This window comes from Giraffa tippelskirchi, chromosome 13 (assembly GCF_054371585.1).
Source record: "Giraffa tippelskirchi isolate mGirTip1 chromosome 13, T2T-mGirTip1v1.2.pri, whole genome shotgun sequence".
In the NCBI taxonomy this organism is placed as follows: Eukaryota; Metazoa; Chordata; class Mammalia; order Artiodactyla; family Giraffidae; genus Giraffa; species Giraffa tippelskirchi.
Genome location: NC_137287.1, coordinates 54,979,443 through 55,000,144, shown reverse-complemented (window position 1 = coordinate 55,000,144; position 20,702 = coordinate 54,979,443). Strand labels below are relative to the sequence as shown.

The 20,702-nt window shown below is 42.0% G+C and overlaps 1 protein-coding gene across 1 annotated transcript in view; it reads left to right on the top strand.

Moving 5' to 3' along the window:
• LOC145530944 (serine palmitoyltransferase 3-like) overlaps positions 1-19,101 on the top strand; it is a 101,888-nt gene extending 82,787 nt beyond the window's left edge. Inside the window, exons 8-10 of the mRNA XM_081552280.1 lie at positions 3,855-3,990; positions 12,230-12,359; positions 17,972-19,101. Coding sequence (XP_081408406.1) covers positions 3,855-3,990; positions 12,230-12,359; positions 17,972-18,085 — 380 coding nt within the window. The 3' untranslated portion in view covers positions 18,086-19,101. The remainder of the gene's footprint in view (positions 1-3,854; positions 3,991-12,229; positions 12,360-17,971) is intronic.
• Positions 19,102-20,702: the final 1,601 nt, after the last annotated feature.

Below are 20,702 nucleotides of genomic sequence, written 5' to 3'. Positions count from 1 at the left end.
AGAGGGGCGAGGTTGACAGTGGGATTGATTCCCAGTCGAGTGAGCCTTTTGGAGCTGATAACTGTCCAGGGAGCAAGTCACCCCCATATGTACCACCGGAGACCCCGAGTGTTCCGTAACTGCCAGGATGTCATCTTGCCAAACAAGGGGCAAGGACATATGCCCATCTTTTTACTTTCCATGTCCAACCAAGGAACATGGCTCAGCCAAGACATAGCCAAACACAGCCACCCATGGCCTTGGGGCTGAACTGGTAATGGCCATTGTTTCTGAGACATTGAGTTTCTTTGGCTGCACCTGGTGAAAGTCAAAACTCACGCTTGGTCTCATTCCCAGAGATGCTGATTTCATTGGTCTGTGGTACAGTCCGGGCATGGGGCTTTACCAAGCTCTCTAGATGCTCTGAGGTGCCATCAAGGCTGCTGAGAACTGCTGCTAATGGAAAAATGTAACTAACCTTGTAAATACCTATTTCCCAGACACAGTACTAAGGATGTTCCTGCACTAACCCCTTCATTGCTCCAAGTCTTCTTGTGAAATAAGTTTATTTATTTCCAGGTAAAACTGAGGTTTTAAAGCCTTAAGCTGTCCACGTGGAGTTTGGAGTTTCCTAGCCCTTTTAACTCCAGAGCTTATTCCTTTTTCAGAGAACCAAGAATACAGCAAAATAACACACTCTCCAGCACCCTACATAAGAGATCTGACCCCTCACTTATTTATCTGGACGGGGCCTTCCCTGTCTTCTATGTAATAGGTTGAAGAAGAATCAGAAAGTATTTAACTAGGGACCTTATGTGTTGCAAAGGGAAGGTTACTACCATGCCCAGTCTTCATGTCATCCTGGCATGCCCACCCCTGTATGAAAGGACAAGTGCAAAAATTCCTTCTACTTTGACAAAGTGCTTTTCAAACAAGAATCCCAAAGTACAACATGATTAATCAAATCACTCACATCCTGTAGATGAGCAGCATTTTATATGTACAAATTTCTCTCTGCCTCCAGGCCCTCCAACACTAGGAGAATGTTTCTAATTTTCAAAAGTGAGCAACGTAGTAATTGAAAGGAGCTGTATCTTGGCCAGCTTAAAAGATGTCAAGCCATCTATAGTAGCCCTATGTGAGAAAAAGTGGTGTCCACAAAGTGTGTTATAATGGCTTGCCTGCCATGCTAGGCTGCATGGTTCAAAGAGGGGAAAGACAGGGCAAGAATAAAACATCCAGTTCTTAAGCAGTCAGCTGCTCCTGTGATCAATATTCTGATCCATCTGGTCAACTCTCCAAAGGATCCAGAAGGCAGAAAGCGATGACATTGACTGGTGATCCAGTTAGTTGGGTTAATCAAGGCAGAGAGGACAGACGGGGACGATTAAGTAGAGGGGCAGCCCAATGATGGATGAGTCATTATGGGCAAGTGCAAAGATAATGCCATTGGGAAAAGCAATTTAAGTCATTCAGGTACTTCCAGACCAGGAAATCCTTCTAGTCCTAGAGGGGGATCATTTAGAAAGTATCAGACCCAGCCTGATGAACTCATCTATTCCTTGTACAGCTAACAATCAACAGAAGAGCTGAACACACAAGGGGACAAGCCATATGGAATACATTTTGAAGACTGGTATGTATATCTGTGCCTTCATTTGAAACACCCTCTTATTTTTTTTTTTTTATGTTATTGATTTATAGTTGATTTACAATGCTGTGTTAGTTTTAGGTGTACAGCAAAGTGATTCAGGTATACATGTACATATATACATTTGTTTTTAGATTCGTTTCTCATAGATCATCACAGAATATTGAGTGACGTTCCCTGTGCTATTAATATATAGTAGATCCTCATTGGTTATCCATCTTATGTATAGTCATATGTATACATTCACCCCAAACTCTTGATTTATTCCCTCGATGTTTCCCCTTTAGTAACCATAAGTCTGTTTTTCGTAAGTCTGTTTCTGTTTTGTAAATAAGTTCATTTGTATCTGAATCACCTTCTTTAAGCAAGTCATATTCCAGCCCCTCTTTTCTGATCCACAATACCGCCCTGCTCCTATGTTCTCATCTTCTTAAGCACACACTGTTTCAATGTATGGATGAAGACATTTTTTTAAAGTAATGACAATATTTTTCTTCTTCACTTCTAGTTCTGTCCTTCAAATAGCTTCCTCTCTGTACTAGAAGACACTTCAGCATGTTACAAAACAATTCTTTTTTTTTTTAAGAACAAAAGAGGCTGTGTCTATGCAACAAAATTTATGCAAATGATTCTACACCTCTCCAAATCCCTTTCTTGGATTCATGTTGCAAATCTGAAATTTTAGGGGAGAGAGCTTATTGTTTCAAGAAGGTGAGTAGGAAACTAAAAGCCCATGTGAATTAAAGTGAACTATACCTGCAACTGTTTCTTTAAAACCAAGTCCTAGCTAGGAACCCTCAAAGAAAAAGTTATCCATGAGTGCCATATTAATAACATCAATGCATGCCAGTTAGTTCTCCTGACTTCTTTTCCCTCCCTGATTGCTCCTGCTTGATTCCCTTTTAAGCTCCTCTTCCCAGCCATTCAATGCTGGATTCTCCAATCCCTGTACTTCCGGTTTTTCAGACAATCTATGCACTGTACTTTCTGTCTTGCCCTGCCCTCAAACACATCTTGCTGGGTCTCAACCATTCTGTTTTTCCTACAAACAATAGGACCATTGCATCTGCGTCCTTGGCGAGGAATTCCCTCCTCTTTATTTTGGTAACATTTGTCTGTCTTTCAGATCTCAGCTCACTCATCATGCATTGATTTCCTCAGACCTGGTCTAAGCTCTCCACTGTGGACTCTAGAATACCACATGGCATTCTTTATCACCCTCATCAGAGTTGCAACTTTACATTCATTTGTGATTATTTGATTCATGTCTGTCGCCCCCAGGAGACTGTTTCTATTTTTCTCTCGTTGCTCCTGACTGAGCTTGCACTTCCCACTTCTCTACTTCGCGGGCTACCCTAGTTTCTACTGACCAATGATTTCCTCTGTCTCATAGATTCCAGTAACACACTTTTCTCTCAATTCCCATCATTCTTTGTTTTTCATCCAATTGTTGATTCTCTCTAAATTTTTTATAGTCATGCTCTACTAGCAAGACAGTCTTACTGGTTTAATTCATATGTATTATCTCTTTGGCAAACTGCTCGTGAGAGACCATCTCACGGCTCCCTGGGCAGCACCCAAATGAACTGCCCTTGGGTCGAGCGTGTCCTCCATCCTCGGGCTGTTGCCAGCCTGGGGGACAGGTCAGCTTCTTGAGAAAGTACAACAAATGAGGTGTTTTCTCCATCACGTCTGCTTTCTGAGGACTGGCAGAGCTGGGGAGGGATCTTCCTGGAGAACTGGGATGGGGGGAAGGGGTGAAGAGTAATAACAGAAAGAAGAGGGACAGTTGAGGTTTTCAACAATCTCCTTCTTGGTTGGTGTTCCGTTTCTTGTCACATTCCCTTCCCCTGCACTAATGTGTCTATAGCACTTAGCAGATTCCACACACTGTGGGTACCTAGTACATAGTAGTTCACCTCCTTCGTTCTGGTGAGACACCCTTCCTGCTCCCCTGCTGCCCTGCAGCCTGGCCTGACTGTAGTTGCCAGCAGTAGCCAGCAGCACCATCCCCCCTGGACCTCATCTTCCAGTCTCAGGGCAGGTCCCGGGCATCAGTGCCCACACCTGCTCACCAGGAGATCTTTGCCCACCCTGCTCTGACCCTCTTCCAGCCCTTAATGTAGGCCTGCAGAGAGACTTAACAGCACTTGCCAAGACAGTCTGACATCTGCTTCCCTCTTCCAGGTGGGAATTGATGGATTTCATGCCTATTTCCTTCCAGGGCTGCAGAGAGTACAGCAACTGGCGAAAAATACAAGATACTTCAGACAGAGATTAAGCAAAATGGGATTCATTGTCTATGGCAACAAAGAGTCTCCCGTGGTCCCCCTGCTCCTTTACATGCCTGCGAAAGTAGCGTGAGTACCCAGCGGACCCTCACCGTAGCACCTCAGCCCCAAGGAGATCTGATGGAGACGGCGCTCTGACGCCAGGGGGCTCTTTCAGCACAGGTGCTGTTTTGCATCTTGAGCAAGATGCTGAGTTCAAAACTCACTTGTCAAGTTTCTCAGAAGTCACAAGGTCTTGTGGGAAGGCAGCCAGTTGCTGCGGCCCACCGTTTCCACGCTCTGTGAATTGGGCGAAACCACTTACTGCCTGAGGCCTCAGCTGTAAATGAACAACGGTCCTGTGCTTCCTCCTGCCCCAAGATCTTTCTCAGGGAGAACCTCAAAAGACCATCTCTCCCAGCATTCAAAAGCAACATGACCAGGCTCTGTTCTTTCTCCCGTTGAACTCTCACAGCCATCCTCCAAAGAAGGCAGCCTCGTGTGTGGGGAAACTGAGGCTGAGAGCTCTTAAATAGCTTTCCAAAAGTCAAGATCAAGTGTAGGAAAACCAAAAGGCAAACTCAAACTTAGGCTCTTGCTCCAAAGCTCTTGCTCCCAACACCAAATTTTAATACCTCTCCGGTAAGCCAACTTCAGGTTGTTTTCCACTGATTGTGACTCTGAAGTTGAGCATTAGTAACAAATGCATAAAGAGAAAAAAATGACTTTTTCTCAGTATGGTGTAGATGAGCTTTTATAGGAGTTATTCTCCAGTCTACTAGAGATGAATGATGAACTCTGTGATTAAAAAGAAATTAATTAAAATCTTTTCTAAATATAAAATATTTGTGTGTCTGACCCAGCACATGGGAGAAAGTAATTATCAACAGGCGTTCATCAGATTCTGGAGGTCCTGACACTCCTTTAATACAACCGTATTGTTGGAACTTTCTGTTTGATTCTCTGACAGTCTAGGTCAATCGGCAGACTATTAGAAGTAGTATAGAAAAGAAGTTCTGGGGTTATTTGCTGAAAACTCATGATGGTTAGGACTGAGTTAAACATTCCTAAAAGATGGATTCTTTGATGTCCACTCTCGTGTCATTTCACCAGGGCCAAATGACACACACATGAGTTGCCTCAGGAACCACAGTTGTCCACCACTGAGCCCTTTGTTTGTGGATCTGGGTCAGGAAATCAGTGCTTGGAAAGGCCAAGAAGACACTGTGCTTCAGGAATGTCACAGGACACTGCTCTGTGCTGATAGCAAGGAGGGGTGACAATGGTGATTTCAGGTGGCAGACACCCCAAAGCCCTCTACCATCTGATGCCGGATGGCACAGAAGAAAATCCACACTTACTCAGGGTGGTTGGGGAAGCGGTGTGTTCTGACTCCACGCTTAGCCCATGCTTCTCTAATGCTTTATGATTCACTAATGAGGACACCAAAAGTAAGCTTGTTGTTTATTTGGGAATGTGTCAAGTACACAATACTGGAGGGTGGTGTTAGGGAGCGTGCTTGATATTTGATGATGGAAGCTGGAACTAGAACCTCAACAGAATGGGAAGTTGAGTCCATCTAATGAGAAGAATCCATGACAAACAAAAACAAATGCACGTAAGTGCATGGCAACAGAATGAGAGAGAGTTCCTCTCCTCCTTTATATGACAGGAGCCCTGACCTGACAAAGCTAATGTGAAAAACGAAAATGAAACTGAGAAGGAGTTTCCTGGAAAAGTTAGGTTCTAGAGTGTAATGAGATGTTTGGAATGAAAAAGAATTTTCATTCTGTCTCTTCCTCATTAAACAAAACTTCTGAAGCCCTGCTTTTCTCATACTGAAAATGAGATATATCAGGGTATATTAGCCAGCAGCAGGATTGCTGGGTCATATGGTAGTTTTTGGATGGCATCACTGACTCAATGGGCATGGGTTTGGGTGGACTCCGGGAGTTGGTGATGGACAGGGAGGCCTGGCGTGCTGTGGTTCATGGGGTCACAAAGAGTTGGACATGAATGAGAGACTGAACTGACTGATGGTAGTTTTATTCTTAGCTTTTTAAGGAATTTCCATACTGTTCTCCATAGTGGTTGTATCCATTTACATCCCCACCAACAGTGCAAGAGGGTTCCCTTTTTCTTAATATCCTGTCTAGTGTTTATTGTTTATAGATTTGTTAATGATAGCCATTCTGACCAGTATAAGGTGATACTTCATTGTAATTTTGATTTACATTTCTCTAATGATGAGCAACATTGAGCATCTTTATACCCTGAGAAAATCATAATTCAAAAAGATGCATGTACCCCAATGTTCATTGCAGCACTGTTTACAATAGCCAGAACATGGAAGCAACCTAGATGTCCACTGACAGATGAATGGATAAAGAAGTTATGGTACATATATACAGTGGAATATTGTGCTGTGCTAAGTCACTCAGTCATGTCTGACTCTTTGTGATCCCATGGACTGTAGCTTGCCAGGCTCTTCTGTCCACAGGGATTCTCTAGGCAAGAATACTGGAGTGGGTTGGCCATCCTCCAGGGGATCTTCCCAACCCAGGGATCAAACCCACGTCTTCCATATTGCAAGCAGATTCTTTACCATCTGAGCCACCAGGGAAGCCCAATGGAATATTATTCAACCAATAGAAAGAACAAATTTGAGTCAGTTGAAATGAGATGGATGAACCTAGTGTCTATTATACGGCATGAAGTAAGTCATAAAAAAACAAATATCACGTATTAACACATGTATATGGAATCTAGAAAAATGGCACTGATGAACCTATTTGCAGGGCAAGAAGAGACTGTGGAAATAGAGGGGGAAGGAGAGAGTGGGATGAAGTGAGAGAGCAACATTGACATGTGTACACTACCGCATGTAAAACAGATAGCTAGTGGGAAGCTGTTGTGTAACACAGGGAGCTCAGTCTCGTGCTCTGAGATGGGAGAGGGGAGGGAGGGCACACGTGTGTAATTACGGCTGATTCAAGCTGTACAGCGGAAACCAAACAACATCATAAGGCAATTATCTTCCAATTAAACATAAATTTTAAAAAAGAAAGAAAATGGGATTGAATAGGACCTATTTCCCAGTATCATTTGAAGATTAAACAAGATGAAGTCTATCAGCATTGGTATGTCACCTCTTACATGGGGTCTACTCAGTGTTGGCTGTTATTTTTAACAGTATTAATAGAGCATATAAAGCACTTCATAGAGTGATTGAATAAGCACTCAGTCAGTGGTAGACATCTACAACTACTTCTACTACTATGGCTACAATGATTATTATTACTAGTTTCAACTGAGTGTAAGATTGAGTCATTGTGGTTGCATGTCTTTTTAAAATAATTACTTTAAAATAATTATTTTTAAATAATTACAATATTTTAAAAAATCTTTATTTTATACAGGATAAAATAAAATAATTATTATCCTTTAATAAAAATAAAACTTCCAGGAAAAGATCTTGCTATGCCCTGCATCAACTGGACCTTGGATGATATGTCAAATGATCTAGTACCTTCCCATGTAAGACAGTTTTAAGGAGGAGCTAATATTGCTGAATGTTAATTATATGCTAAGGAAGGCTCTTAAACACAATGTTCAGCCATTGAAGGTGGGATGCCTAGCTCAGGTTTACAAATAAAGACACCTAAATGTACAAAAGTCAAAACTATTTTCTCGGTGTCACTCCTGTGGTAGGTACTAGAGCCCAGAGTTCAGGTCAGTTCCATTTGCCTCATAAACCAGGGCTCTTTTCAATGCACTGCAGAGCCTCTCAAGCTTTAGTCCAAGGGAGAAAATACACATCTCTTTAAAGCAATGCAGAGTATAATTTAACCCTCTTTAATGTCATCATCAGTGAATCAAAAGGGCATGGATTAATACAACGGGGACTGTACAATTAGTACAAAAAAATCTAATTATTTCTGTTGTTAAGAAAACTTGGAACAGGTTAATTCCAAAAGGTAATGTTATCTATTGTTGGCAGGAGTAGCCATTCCCTGGTCTTGTTTCCTTCTCTGATATTCCTTCAATGGAAAGTTTATACGCAGAAAAGCTTTTGAAACAGGGAGTTAGTTGTCTCAGCCAGTGTCTGAACACTTTCTCCATTTGCTCATTTAAAAACCTTTGATTTTATTAAAGAACTGTGATTTCTCCACATTTCCCCCCACTGCAGAATAGAAATATCATCTCTTGCCAGGTATCCTTTTGAATAAAGTCTTACTGAGCTCTACCACTGGACTCTTCTATGTAGTAGAGTAGAATGTGATTTCACTGACAAAAATTCACTTAAATAATCAGAAGAATTGTATTTCCTATTTGGTAGAGGACTGACATTTTCCAGCCCCAGGCCTCATCATATGCTTGGAGGATGGTGGTACAGAAAATACACTGATGCTGTGTGCAGTGCAGGGCTAACATTTTATTCTTCTTATTATTCAAGTAGTTTAGTTTCTTTCAGGCTATGCCAGCTCTAATTTGATTTGGGGAGTACAAACCCAAAGGCTCATTATGCTGAACGTTCAGAACAATCATATACATTAACTGAAGGAGGCTGGCTTTAGTTGTGTAAGTTGTAAGCTTTAAATTTAGATGTGCTCCAGGGAGGCCTCAGATTAACCTAATGAATCAACAGCCATATATTTCACTCTACATTCTTTGGCAAAACTCACTTCCTCTGGTACAAAGAGAAAAGTGCAAACAGTGAAAATGGTCTTTGGGGAGTCCCAAAAGCCAGCCAGAAATCATGGGTCAGGTGGTTTGTACTCTAGCAATAAAAGCACTTGACTTGTTTCTCAGACAATTACAAGCTCTCATCCTGTGCAGTTCCGTGGGCAGCCTTCCATAGGGTGATCAAGAAAGAGAAAGAATGGCCGGTTTTCAAGCTTCCTCAGTTAGAAAGCTCCATCTCCTTGCAACCTTTCCAAATCAAAGGCTGAATCTTGCTTTGCCCGAGCCAGGGGGCCAGAGAGGCTGTGTTTGGCGGTCCCTGCAATCTCCATCGCTTCCTTTGATAACCCGCCTTCTGCACGAGGAAACCTAAAAGCCATCAGCTAAACAGGAGGAGAAGGAGAGACTCCACAACCTTCCTCTCCGTGGCTGCATCGAGGATTCTTCCTGAAACTCAGGGCTTCTGCGGTGCTGTCAGCTTCCAGCCTAAAAATAAGACACCCGCAAAGGAGAAGGAAATGGCAACCCACTCCAGTATTCTTGCCTGGAAAATCCCTGGACAGAGGAACCTGGCAGGCTACAGTCCCTGGGGTCACAGAGTCGGACATGACTTAACGACTAAGCAACAACAACCACCCCTTAATGCTTAGAAGACCTGAGACATTGACCCACTTGTGGGCGGAGCTTCTCAGGGACGAAGGATTCCTGTGGGGAGTGATGAGCACACAGAGGGAAATACTCACTCACTTGGACGCACATGCCAGTGTCTGAGGTTGGATCTCAGTGCAAGAAATGTACAGGCTTTGAGAGCTCAGTATTCTAGAATCGTCACTGAGATTAGCTCTGAAATAAAAAGGCGCCAGAAGTGGTTATGGGGAAGGAATCATAGCTTTAAAAGGTTTTCAGTTCAGTTCAGTCGCTCAGTTGTGTCCGACTCTTTGCGACCCCATGAATTGCAGCACGCCAGGCCTCTCGGTCCATCACCAACTCCCGGAGTCTACCCAAACCCATGTCCATCGAGTCGGTGATGCCATCCAACCATCTCATCCTCTGTCGTCCCCTTCTCCTCCCGCCCCCAATCCTACCCAGCATCACGGTCTTTTCCAATGAGTCAACCCTTTGCATGAAGTGGCCAAAGTATTGGAGTTTCAGCTTCAACATCAGACCTTCCAATGAACACCCAGGATTGATCTCTTTTAGGATGGATTGATTGGATCTCCTTGCAGTCCAAGGGACTCTCAAGAGTCTTCTCCAACACCACAGTTCAAAAGCATCAATTCTTTGGCGTTCAGCTTTCTTCACCGTCCAACTCTCACATCCATACATGACCACTGGAAAAACCATAGCCTTGACTAGACGGACTTTTGTTGACAAAGTAATGTCTCTGCTTTTAAATATGCTATCTATGTTGGCCATAACCTTCCTTCCAAGGAGTAAGTGTCTTTTAATTTCATGGCTGCAGTCACCATCAGCAGTGATTCTGGAGCCCAAAAAAATAAAGTCTGACACTGTTTCCACTGTTTCCCCATCTATTTCCCATGAAGTGATGGGACCAGATGCCATGATCTGAGTTTTCTGAACGTTGAGCTTTAAGCCAACTTTTTCACTCTCCACTTTCACCTTCATCAAGAGACTCTTTAGTTCTTCTTCACTTTCTGCCATAAGGGTGGTGTCATCCGCATATCTGAGGTTATTGATATTTCTCCCAGCAATCTTGATTCCAGCTTGTGTTTCTTCCAGCCCAGCCTTTCTCATGATGTACTCTGCATATAAGTTAAATAAGCAGGGTGACAATATACAGCCTTGACGTACTCCTTTTCCTATTTGGAACCAGTCTGTTGTTCCATGTCCAGTTCTAACTGTTGCTTCCTGACTGGCATACAGGTTTCTCAAGAGACAGGTTAGATGGTCTGGTATTCCCATCTCTTTCAGAATTTTCCACAGTTTATTGTGATCCACACAGTCAAAGGCTTTGGCATAGTCAATAAAGCAGAAATAGATGTTTTTCTGGAACTCTCTTGCTTTTTCGATGATCCGGCGGATATTGGCAATTTGATCTCTGGTTCCTCTGCCTTTTCTAAAACCAGCTTGAACATCTGGAAGTTCATGGTTCACGTATTGCTGAAGCCTTTTACTCTGTGTCAAAGAGCTTTGTAAGTCTATGACCTACGCCTCTAGGCTCCTTCTAGAGAAGGGCTCAGTGAGTGCACACTTCTTTCCCTCCCACCTTCCTCCCCATCGCCCCCTTAGTCCAGCCAATGGGTTTATTATCCTTGAAGGCACACATAAAAAGTGAGAAGACCCTTGCTATTTCCTATCTTTGGCTTGATGGAAAATAAAATCTTTGCCTCTGGAAAGAGAACGTGGCTTGGGGTGGTCTCCCGCAGATCCTCTTATCCTGATTCTGAAATTACAGTCACGAAGTAGAGGCGTCTCGAAATCTCCACACTGTATTATCAGTACTGTATTAAGTATTTATTTATTTATTTTTAAAAATAAATTTATTTATTTTAGTTGGGGGCTAATTATTTACAATATTGTAGTGGTTTTTGCCATACATTGACATGAATCAGCCATGGATTTACATGTGTTCCCCATCCTGAACCCCCCTCCCATCTCCCTCCCCATCCCATCCCTCTGGGTCATCCCATTGCCCCAGCCCTGAGCATTTGTCTCATGCATTGAACCTGGAATGGTATTCTGTTTCACATATGATAATATACATGTTTCAATGCTATTCTCCCAGAACGTCCCACCCTCACCTTCTCCCTCAGAGTCCATAAGACTGTTCTATGCATCTGTGTCTCTTATTCTGTCTCGCATATAGGGTTATCGTTACCATCTTTCAAATTCCATATATATGCATTAGTATACTCTATTGGTGTTTTTCTTTCTGGCTTACTGTTTTAAGTATTTAAAGCATATAGGGTTGCATCTAACAAATTGTTTCTTTATGTAATTGCACTGTGTGACGGTTCTTTTTATTGGAGTATAATTTCTTTACAATGTGCGTTAGTTTCTGTGTACAACAGCATGAATCAGTCGTATGTATACATATATCCCCTACCTCCTGAGCACCCCCTCCCACCCCACCCCCACCAATCCCATCCCTTTAAGTCATCACAGAGCACGGACTGAGCTCCTTGTGTATACAGCAGCTTCCCACCAGCTGTCCATTGTACACAAGGTAGTGTATGTACGTCAGTGCTACTCTCTCACTTTATCATATCCTCTCCTTTCCCTCTGTGTCCACAAGTCCCTGCTCGAAGCCTGTGTCTCTATTCTTGCCCTACAAGTGTGTTAGGGCTTTTATTCCTTAGGAACTCTATGGACAAAAATTTTACATATATGCAAATTTGTTCAACCAGGGTCATGTCCATGTCCATCCACATTTTCTGCTCAGTGTCAAAGACTGAACACACAATTGTTTAATGAATGGGCCATGTCCCACAATATACACACACAGTTATGGGTGCCATCAAGTGACTGGCTGCCACATTTCCTGGTCAACTGTATTTGACAGAAGTTCCATGACTTCAATTATCTTCTACTTATTTTTTAAAAACAAAGTCATTAGCCACATTCCTTTTTTTGCAGTAGAATTTTGTCATCTCTCAGTTAACCTCCTTCTTAATCTTTCCCTTAGGGCTTTTGCAAGGCATCTATTAAAGAGAAAAATCGGTGTGGTGGTTGTTGGATTTCCAGCTATGCCCCTTGCAGAAGCCCGGGCTCGGTTTTGTGTTTCAGCAGCACACACCCGGGAGATGCTGGACACGGTGAGTGCCCACAGCCCAGCAGAAGCAGCGGGACGGGGCCCTCGGATTCTCAGCACCTTCTTTTACAGAGCTTTCTTGGGTTTCCCTGGATTTCTCTTGTTGGTGTTGTAAGGAAACACCACCAATAACACTCACTACTTTAAAAAAAAAAAGGGTGGGGGAGTCCCAGCAATGCACAACAATGTGATCAACTCAGCAGATAGAAAAGAAAATCAACTCAGTGAAGACTTGAGTCAAGTCGGTATTTTGGTTTCACAGCAAAGACTGACTGAGAAGACAGACATCCTGCTCTTGGCTTCTTCTTAAATGCTGATGCTGATTTCTTGTGCTGTTTCAGCAGCAATTGCCTACATCCTGGCACTGGTCATAGCCACTATGTCCATCACAAGAAATTAGGACCCAAATAAGCCACATTTGGAAAGCCAACGGCAAAGACAGACCTATTGTAAAAGCTCATCTTACCTGAAGTGCAAAGGATTTCAAAACCATTTTACCATTTTACTGTCCCTAAATTTCAATCTCTGTATGAGTTAATAATATCAGAGATCCAAGCCAGGTCAGTCAGTTCAGGGTTAGTGAAACTGACTCATAAAAATCAATGCAGTTTAGCAAACACTATCAGGTGTCTTCTCTATGGAAAACTCTGGGGCAAACAGTCTAAGAGTACATACTATAAACAGGCACCTCATAATAATACCAGAGAGAATAAATTCATCTAGTAAAGAATGACAACCACAGGACAGACATTCTAGATGACAATCTACTAAAGACAACGGCAGGAGCATGGAGGTGCAGCGAGTCATTACATATATGGAGCTATTTGAACAAAATAAGAGATGGTAAGGTCAAGGGCAATGAGAACAAAAGAAATGAATCTAGGAATGGACATTATGCATACATGGATCTGCCAAGACTTGGCAAATATTTGGATGCAGGACACATGTGGGCGAGGGAATGAAGGATAATCTGAGGTCTCTAGACCTCTAGTGAATGAAGAACAGCAGAGCTAAGTTACTAAGAAATAAGGTACATGGCAAAGAATAGCAAATCATCAACAGGACTAGGGGAATCAAATGAGCTCAATTACAGACATGTAGGGATTACATGTCTATGAGCCATTGGTGGAAAAGTTCAACTATTATACATAGGATGGATAAATAGCGAGGTCCTACCGTATAGCTCAGGGAACTATATTCAATATCCTGTGACAAACCACAATGGAAAAGAATATGAATATGAATATATATATATGTGTAACTGAATCACTCTGCTGTAGAGAAAATTAATACAATGTTGTAAATCAACTATAATTTTGTATAGTTGTAAATCAACTATAAATCAACTTTAATAAAAGTTTTAAAAAGGAAAATCCAATTGTAGAGCATAGGAGAACATACAAGACTGGAGTTGCTGTAATTTGAGGAACTAAGGGGAGATTGGGGCTTCCCAGGTGGCTGGGTAAAGAGTCTGCCTGCAATGCGGGAGGCCTGGGTTCAATTCCTGGGTTGGGAAGATCCCCTGGAGAAGGAAATGGCAACCACTCCAGTATTCTAGCCTGGAGAATTCCATGGACAGAGGAGCCTGGTGGGCTACAGTCCATGGGTCACAAAGAGTTGGACATGACTGAGTGACTTTCACTTCACTTCAAGGGAAGATCACTGAAGTCAATGGTAGGAGAAAGAATTGCCCAAATATAAGTACATGGGCCAAGGGCAGAAGTGCCTGCATCCGTGGGTGGATACAGGAATCACAGATGAGGACCTGGGCTCAGATGGAGCTTGTGCAATCCAAAAAGTCATGAGCTGGTGTACTGCCCAACACTAAAAAGGCAAAAGCTTCAAGTTGGGGAAGAATCAGCAGAACATCCAAATGCTGTGAGGGGAGAAGAAATCATCAGCTTAACAGTTACCAGGAGCTTGCTGTTGCTCAGAGCAGAGCGTTTTAGGGGAGTGAAGGAAACAGCAATAAAAATACAAAGAATTAAAAATGAAGATGATACTTTGAGCTTGAATTGCACACATGTGAAAACACACACACACATACACACACACACACACACGGATCCATATCTTTCTGCTTAAACCAATGTATAGAACATAGTATGTGATGCTGGGAAAGATCGAAGACAAAAGGAAAAGGGGGCAGCACAGGAAGAGATGATTAGATGGCATCCCTGACTCAATGGACATGAATTTGAGCAAACTCCAGAAGATAGTGAAGGACAGAGGAGCCCGGCATGCTGCAGTCCACGGGTTCACAGAGTCAGATGTGACTTAGCGACTCAACAACAATAACAAAACACAGTAACGATTCATTAGATGAAACATTAACAACTGAACTAACCCTAGGTTTTGAGATGATGGGAGAACTTTGCTGTTTCTGTTCTACATTGTCTGGTTTCTCTAAAATGAGTGTATGTTCCCAGCATATTAATTTTAACAAATTGTTTCTTCTAAATATAATGAATGATGGTAAGAAACGTAGACAAGATTTTCGAGAAGTTTGTAAAGGCAAGAAAAACCGGTTTAGAAAAAGCTTTTGAAAGTGGAGGGAGACTTGAGCATGTTTACACATCAATAGAAGAAGGGAGTTATGAGAGGAACATTGCAGGTGTGGGGAGAAGTCGACATGCCCAGAAGCAAGCTCTAGAGACAGCAGAAGGGATGGGTAGCCTGGATGGATTTGCATCTTATTTCTGACCCAGACAGCGTTGAGGCACTCAATGAATACCCAGTTCAGTAGATATCAGACCCTATGATTGTCTTCAATGAGTTAATTCCTACAGATTACATGGTTTTGAAGAGGCATGGAACTCTCTCCTAGACAAACGCCTCTAAACTTTTGAGATCATCAAGTCAATACAAAATTTTGAGCAGATTTCTTACTAGAAGAGAATATGAAAAATGACCCCTTGAAAAGTCAGGGCATTAAGGTGGTGACTGAACATAGGCAACACTTGCCAAAAATACACATTGTTAGACAAGTCTATTCAGTGACCGTGTTTGCAACAAGACAGAAACGGGCCACTTTACAAACACAAAGTGACTTAAAATGTACCTCCTCTAGCATGAATGGTAGTCCTCAGTAAAGGACTGAGGTCAGCTTTAGTAGTAGCAGTGGTAGCGTTAGTTGCTCAGTCACATCCGACTCTTTGCAACCCCATGGACAGTAGCCCACCAGGCGCCTCTGTGCATCAAATTCTCCTGGCAAGAATACTGGAATGGGTAGCCATTTCCTTCTCCAGGGGATTTTCATGACCCAAGGATAGAACCCAGGTCTCCTGCATTGCAGACAGATTCTTCACTATCTGTGCCACCGTAGAAGCCCAAGGTCAGCTCTAACCTCCTTTTAATCCTCTCACCTTCCAAATAAGAAGTCTACATATGACCAACACTGAGTTTCTCTCACTTCTTGGCAGCATCCTACCCAGAACTGGCCCCCTATTTCCTTAGAATCGTCTCATGCTTGAGTCCAAAGGTGGCAAGTAACTCTTCCCAGATGTTATGAAGATGGTTCAAGAGTCTGTATTCCCTGCATAAAGCTAACTTTGCTTGAGTCCTGGTGTGTTTCAGGTAGTTGATCAATGAGCCTCAACATAAATCCATTTTGAGATTATATATGCATTACCAGTATATTATGCACATTTTACAACAGACACCAAAAACAGTTAAATAGTTTGAGATACTACATCACATCTGTCAGAATGGCTGTCATCATAAAGAACACAAGTAACAGGTGTTGGCAAGGATGTGGAAGACAGAGAACCCTTGTGCACTGTTGGTGGGAATGGAAATTGGTGCAGCTACCATGAAAAACAGTATAGAGGTTTCTCAAAAGATAAAAATAGAACTGCCACGTGACCCGGGAATTCCATTCCTGGGTATGTATCTGAAAAAAAAAACCCCACTAATTTAAAGAGACAGATACACTGCCAATGTTCATGGCAGCATTATTTATAATTGCCAAGATATGGAAGCAGCCTAGGGGTCCATCAAGGGACGAATGGATAAAGAAAATGTAATGTGTACACACAGACACACACACACACACAATGGAATACTATTCAGCCATAAAAGAGAATGAAATTTTTCCATTTGCAGCAACATGGATGGATGTGGAGGGCATTATGAGAAGTGAAATAAGTCGGACAAATTCTGTATGATATTGCTCATCTGTGGACTCTAATGGTTAATACTGGGGCAGGAGGGGCAATATGGGGGTGGACGAGCAGGAGGCACAAACTACTGGGTTTAAGACAGACTCAAGGATGTATCGTACAATGTGGGGAATACAGCCAATATTTTGTAACAGCTGTAAATGGAAAGTAACATTTAAAATTGTATTAAAAATAAAAATATATTTTTAAAAGATTGAGATTAATAAATAATTGAAATCATATGCTTCCCTCCCACATTGTCCATGAATTGTCTCCCACCTCCCCGAAGTATGTGGGTCCTTCACTTTCAAAGCTACCAACCTGCCCCATCCCCCACCTTCAGCAAAAGCAGTAGAAACTATCCCAGCCTTATGCCACTTAAAATGGAATGTCTGTTACTTTTTCTTAGTGCTTATATTTGGTATAAAAGTTAAGAAAATACATTGAAGTGAAAAGAAAACTTTAATCACCCATAATTCTACCACCTAGAAATAAACTATTCTTAACGTCTTGATAGAGATCTTAACTGATGTCAGTCTGAAAGACTTCCTAACAGAGAACGTCCATAAGCCCCATGAGTCATTCATTCTGATGTTAGCAACTCTTACTTTCCCTTTTTTCTAAACGCTAGACTCTAATATCTTTCCATTTTCTTTTGACTGGTTGAGAAAAACAGAACCAAAATGTTAAAAAAAAAAAAAGCATGCCAAATTCTATAGGATTAGCAATAGACTGGAAGGAAAAATTACGCTGTGTATATTCTGGACTTCAGTTGTTTCATTTGTAAAATTGTACATTTACCTGCCTGGATTAAGAGAATTGAAATAGATGAGCTCTTGGTCCCTTGTGGTTTTAAACTCTATTATTCTACGGAGCATAGAGCTGAGTATTTAAAAGCTGAGAGTGGGAGGGATGGGGGAAGCATGGGAGAGAGACAGGAGGATGCTAATTTCCTTACCTAGGGATTAAACCCGGGTCTCCTGCATTGCAGGCAGATTCTTTACCATCTGAGCCACCAGGGAAGGAATTAGTTACCACCATGTTCATTTTCTTCCTGGTCAGGTTGATTTCCTGTGTCATGAAGACTTAACTCAAATGTAATCTGTGAACTTTTTTCTTTTTCTCTCACAAGTTTATACTGTCATTAAATTTTAAAGATAAAGACTTCAAGAGTAAGCATGAATCAAATGTGTTTCTTCCTGTCTTCACATCCCCACAATATCTTAAACATGCGTAATGTGGAGTTAGACGTTAAAGAATATGAAATAAAATGCATTAACCTCTAACATTCCTCTAGGGCTGGTTTATGAACCTCAGCTTACTCACTTGGATCTTTTTCCTTTTCTTTAAAAATCAAATAAGCTGGCAAAAGAAGAGTGTGGTTTTCTGTGAGGCCTCAGAGGGCAAGGCCACTTGGGAGTTTAAATAAAATTAATGGAAGGCAATCTCTTTGCAGGTTTTGGAATCCCTGGATGAGATAGGTGACCTCCTGGATGTGAAATATTCCCAGGACAGGAAGTCAGCACGCCTGGAACTCTATGATGAGATGAGCTTTGAACTTGAGGATTGAGTTTCCTGGACCTGAATGGATCCTAAAGACTTGGCCAGAAAGACCTCCTTCCTTGCCTCAAAAGGAATATAAACGGATTTCTGCCCCTTTCTAAGGACAGTTTTGGTTTCCAAAACAATTTCATTGAACCAAGGGAGACACAATCGTTGTTGTGTTCTTAATGTCTCTGCAGAGACATTAACGTTCTCCTCCCCCAAGCATCCTGCCGCAAACACACACACACCACATACACATTTCTTAGAATATTTGTAATGGCAAAGAGCCTGTGTTTTAGCTGCTACTGTGCAGCCTCTTCGGTCCAGACCCTTTTAGGAATTCCAGCCAAATCAGAGGGTTTTGATTTTTTACTTCAGTAGATCTCACTATGTGTTTCCTAATTTTATCTGCAGATGGGGGCAAGGGTGGTGGGCAGTAGCTGGACTCCTTATTACCCATGAAAGAACCAGCTAGAACTCATCCATATCATGGGAAGTTCCAGGCAGGAGGGTAAAGAAATGTTGCCTCTACCATTTGCCACATTTGGACTTTTTCCAAGGACAAGTGTCAGAAACCATATTGAGCGTTTGAGAGGAGAGCGCAGACCTGGCCAGCAAGACCATAGACGTCTTTACAGGAAACTTTCCTGTTCCTCTTCCTGGTTTCCTACAGTTTTATAGCCGAGCTTTTGAGGTTTGGAAAATTCAAGACTTTTGTTTCATTAGGAAGAGGGAGGAAAGCAACCAAGCTGATGGTAGGCCTAGACTAAAATGATAAAGGTATAACAGTGGGAGCGTCCTTGGTGCCTTGTGGAGTGAATGTTTCGCATTGCTTTTACTACATTGAGGAACATGTTGTCACTGCACTGAATGTGGAGGACATGGGGAAATTCAAGTTCCTTTAGAGTGACTCCCAAGACTACACTTGAAGAAAGGATCCATTCAAAAGTGACATTTAAAAGCAAATGCTATTCAGCTTTTCAGTTCTGACCCCTCCATTCAGACCTATTAAACAGTACTGTCCTCTGGCATAAGCACTCCACTTTGGTGCTAAGTGGGCTTTACTTGAGTTGCCTCTGTCTCTCTCTCTGTCTCTGTCTGTCTCTCCCTCTCCAAATGTGAACACAAACTTCTCTGCAAAAGTAGCCCTTTGCTAATTGAATCTAGTTGGTATGGGAAAAAGCCAGTAGAAAACCTTATCTTTAACAAGCCCCCAGATGGTGCCCAGATTGGGAAACTCTTAAAAAGCAGTGGTGACCTTTTACCAAAGCTTCTGTACTAGTTCAAATGAGTTACAGAACATTCCACTCCATCAAATGACACTCTAAACAAATCACTTCAAGAGAAGTTTGACTTCATATGACACAGATGGAGGCGGCTCTCATGCTGTGTGCTGAAACAGAAGCCCCCCCCCACAGCCCCCCCCCCCGCTGTGTTTTGGGGGCCCAGATGCTCACAGCTTTTTAAAGGATAAAGGTGATCAGTGTGGAAAGCTTTTTATGGGGGAAACTATTACCCTAATAGGTACATCAGCTTAAAAATGGATCACATGATAAAGCTCCCCCTGAATTTTTGTAAGAAGTCCTATAAGCAGAAGAGGACAGGAAATGAGTCCTGAAATTGCAGTTGCTCCATCCAACGGCTGATTTTGATAACTAAATTCCAACAGAGACTAAATTCCAACTCAGTGAACCAGTGCAGCATTCCTTGTGCAAAGAAAATATATATATGCCAAGAAAAGGAAGGCACATAGGCCTTTTCTCTTGAAAATGTATGTTTAAATGAAATCGATCTTAGTTAATTGTCCAAAATGAATCTTCATCAAGATGCCAGAGTGCTGAGCAATTGATTACATTCTCCAATATGAGATCAAGAACCTAGCTCTGTCAGACCATCTGTGTTGAATATGAACTTATGAGAACAACTGTAATCCAAATGGAATGTTTCCTGAGCACATTAGAGGGGTTCAGGTCCCAGAGGGTTAATAATATAAGAATATATGTCTTACAGAGTGAGATTGGTTAAGAGGGTACTTGTGAGAATTTTTCATTTTTATAAGAAAAAAATCTACTGCTAAGTTAATAGAAGTATGATTTCAATTCAATAAGTATTATTGGGTCTCCATAGCTAAACCAGAGCCAAAAATGTCCCTTTGGCTGGCTCTGTTTGTAAAGATAATCTTCTAACAGAACTATAATGTCTTATACCCCCAACCCTCCCAACTGTGAAGAAGGCATGTGAGCATGCACACAAACACACACAAACACACTTTCCCCTTTCTTTACAGAGCAAGAGTTTAAGGATTCAGAGATGAGAATCTGACTAATAAATAGATGGAAGATGCTATTTCTAAAAATTACCTCAGGGAAGCAGAAGATGAAGGATCCAGACTGATATTTGTAAGGAGGGTATATTTGCATAATAGCAAAATGGCATAGACACCTTCCTCATCTTATAGAATACAATATCCTGTTGTTGACTATCTTGCCTTTCAGCATGTTTTGGTTTGACAGAGACCATGGGCTTCAGAATATACTAGTAAGCTTATTAAAATAAAGATCCCTGGGCCCCACACCAGACTTCCACTGAATTAGAATAGCTCCAGTGCGCAGGAATCTTGCATTTCAGCCTATCTTCCCAGG